We start from the raw sequence: 2,799 nt of genomic DNA, 5'->3' as shown, positions 1-2,799 counted from the left end.
CTTAGTATTTTACACTTCTTTTTTCATGTTTTATTTACAATTACAAAAGATCTGGTATACTTTTGACTTGAACCACCTTTTCCAAGCAAAATTATACATCCTACAACTCTATTGCGGTCATACAGATAGGAAAAAGATCGAGCATGAAGAGGACACGGGTATTATTGTCTTGTTACAAGAGCAGCAAGCAATGCTCTTATAAGGAGGCAATGGGCAAGTATCGAACACGCATAACATCTAAATGCCTTGGTGTGTGGTTTTAGTTGTTTGCAGAAAAGAAAAATTTCAACCGACAACAAAAAATTTACTGAACAGATTTAGCAGTCTTCCTTATGTACAATAATGCACAGACCTATCCTGTATGTTGGCTTTTGTTTGGTTAATGTGTAATATTAAATTCAGACAATCGTTTAATGAATAAAATCAAGAAATAACTTTTTTAAGTGATCAAAATCATATTAACGAATGTCTGTTTTTAAAGACAGAATAAATTTAACGTTTTAACAGTACATTATGTATTATGTCAGCATTTAAATTGTTATACTGTCTCTAGGCCATACATAGTTTATGAAATACCCCAAGCCATTAAATAAATAAATCAGTCCTTTGATAACAAAATTCGAAATGCTTTAAAGTAAAACTTCGTTTTCATATGGCTATTTCAAGGCAAAGATATACACATGTAGTCCAGTCGCAAATTATTTGGCTTCAATTTAGTTAAATATTTTTGCAGACTGTCAGTCACATAAATGCGAATCTTCTCAAATGTCTTTAACACAACTTCAAAACACTTCTTATCTAAAAACAAGACAGCAATCCATAACAAACCTTATAAATGCTTAAAGTTCACCGTTAGCCATACGGGTTTTCACGTGCAGCCCCTTTCAATACAACTTAATCTACATGATTTATGTATTTTTTCAACGCTGTCGGTATGGGTAGCTCAACCACCTTTGTCGATTGCCATTCACATGCTTGCAAAATGCTCAGTCTACAGAGAACTTTTAAGTTCCAAACTGTGGAAGATCTCTTCTGCATCTCGTCTTTACATGTTTTAAAAAGTTTCTTCTGTAGTTCATGAATGGGTTTCCCGCCAAATTCCACTTTGCACGCGCTGCTGACAGACGACATTGTCATATTGTCTAGCAGGGTTACAGCAACCTCTCTAACGTATTCAGACTGTGCAGTTTCTTCAGATTTTGGTAGTTTTTCAAACCTTTTAGAATGTGTTAAAATCTCGTCACAGAATGTGTTAAGAGGATATTTTCCCGACACATTTTCATTCGGATCAGATCCATTTTGCATCAACAGCCGAAACACGGTAATGCTGCGTTCATCCAATCCAAGCAATATCGAAACTTTCAAAAATGCATGTAATGCATTTCCTACCAAACTACTGGGCATGTCGCCTATGGGGCCTCGTACTGAAGGATCAACGCCATGACGTAATAAAGTTTCTGTACACTTGGTAACAAAGCGTTTAATGTTTGTGGCATCATCCTCAAAGTGTCTAACTAATGTTGTTACATTGTCGTAAAGGCAATGAAGCGCGGATGGGTATGCAGATCTACCAAACGCTGATTGTATCTGCAACGATTCGTGTTCAGCCTCAAACTTAACCTCGTTGAAATTTGGGTCAACTCCTGCATTCAGTAGAACAACCATACATGCTACTATATATGGAGACGATTTACCGAAGTCGGAGGCTGGTGTATGGCTAAGTAAACTGTACAGGGGGTAAGTGCGAAACGGGATATTTACTACAGGGTTCTGCTTGTACTTAAGTAAGACAGAGGTCACTGTCAGTAGAGATTCGTACCATTCCTTCTTAAATGACAAGCTGTATGAGTAAAGTACGTGGTACAAGTTCATCCCACTGAAAAGTGAGGCCAGAGATGGATTACATCTTAGAAGAACATCTAAACATTCTGCATTTGCAAGCTTTAAAGCTGTGCCTACTGCTGACTTAAGATCATCAGATGATGTTTTTTGTTTGAGCAACAGACGTAGAGCAGAAGGAGAATTGCTAGCACATGCTGCAGATAAATGATTATCTGATCCAAATTCCAACTTGGTTTTCACAGAAGATACATCCAAAATTGATCTCACACATGCAACATGTCCACTTTCTGCGGCAACATCTAGAGGTGTCGCCATACTCGTTCCATCAGAAGAATACTGTGGTGCCTCTGTCGGAGGATTAACCCATTTGAATTTTGTTTTCTTCGTAGAATAATCGCGTGGTCTTTCTTGCAAAAGCATAGCCACTATTGTTCTGTTTCCAAAGTTTGCTGCCAGATGTATATAAGAATGAAATTTTGGCTCGTGCGGTGGTTTAAAGTGACCAAGAGCAAAGATTATTCCAACCGCTTCAATGTTCTCTGACATGATAGCATGATGAAGAATATCGTAGCCATTCTTATCCGTCCACGATAATAACTGTTCTCTATCACACTTTTCGAAACAATTTCTGATTCTGGATACATCTTCTGTAGTATTTATTTTCATATAAAGCGTGGATTTCAACGCATTTATTTTACTCATGATTTTTTGAAGAACTATCCTTCAAGATACTTCAAGCGTCATTGACTACGCGGGTGACATTGAACTAATGCGTTGCGCCAAGTGATATTGTAATTGTGCATTATCATTCAAAAGTTTAGTAGTATGAAAACAAATCTGTTAAACTGTCTATGTTTTGAAACCAGCATTAAAAAAACGCTGCATCTCGAAAGAATTATTTCAAAATATTCCTGTTCCGTGTTAAAAGGTGTTTAACAAAAACAATATTAAACAAGC

At 36.8% G+C, this 2,799-nt stretch overlaps 1 protein-coding gene across 1 annotated transcript; it reads right to left on the bottom strand.

Annotated features, from left to right (window-relative positions):
• Window positions 1-2,799, bottom strand: LOC123552323 (uncharacterized). Its single transcript, XM_045341886.2, has one exon. It carries the CDS (start codon window positions 2,542-2,544, stop codon window positions 895-897), a length of 1,650 nt encoding a protein of 549 aa, XP_045197821.2. The 5' UTR covers window positions 2,545-2,799; the 3' UTR covers window positions 1-894.

This window comes from Mercenaria mercenaria, chromosome 4 (genome assembly GCF_021730395.1).
Source record: "Mercenaria mercenaria strain notata chromosome 4, MADL_Memer_1, whole genome shotgun sequence".
In the NCBI taxonomy this organism is placed as follows: domain Eukaryota; kingdom Metazoa; phylum Mollusca; class Bivalvia; order Venerida; family Veneridae; genus Mercenaria; species Mercenaria mercenaria.
Note: the sequence above shows the minus strand (reverse complement) of the source record. Positions and strands in the feature narration are given on the sequence as shown.

Bases quoted from the DNA above. Each gene is read 5' to 3' on its own strand.
- LOC123552323 (XM_045341886.2), bottom strand. From the start codon at position 2,544: ATGAGTAAAATAAATGCGTTGAAATCCACGCTTTATATGAAAATAAAT.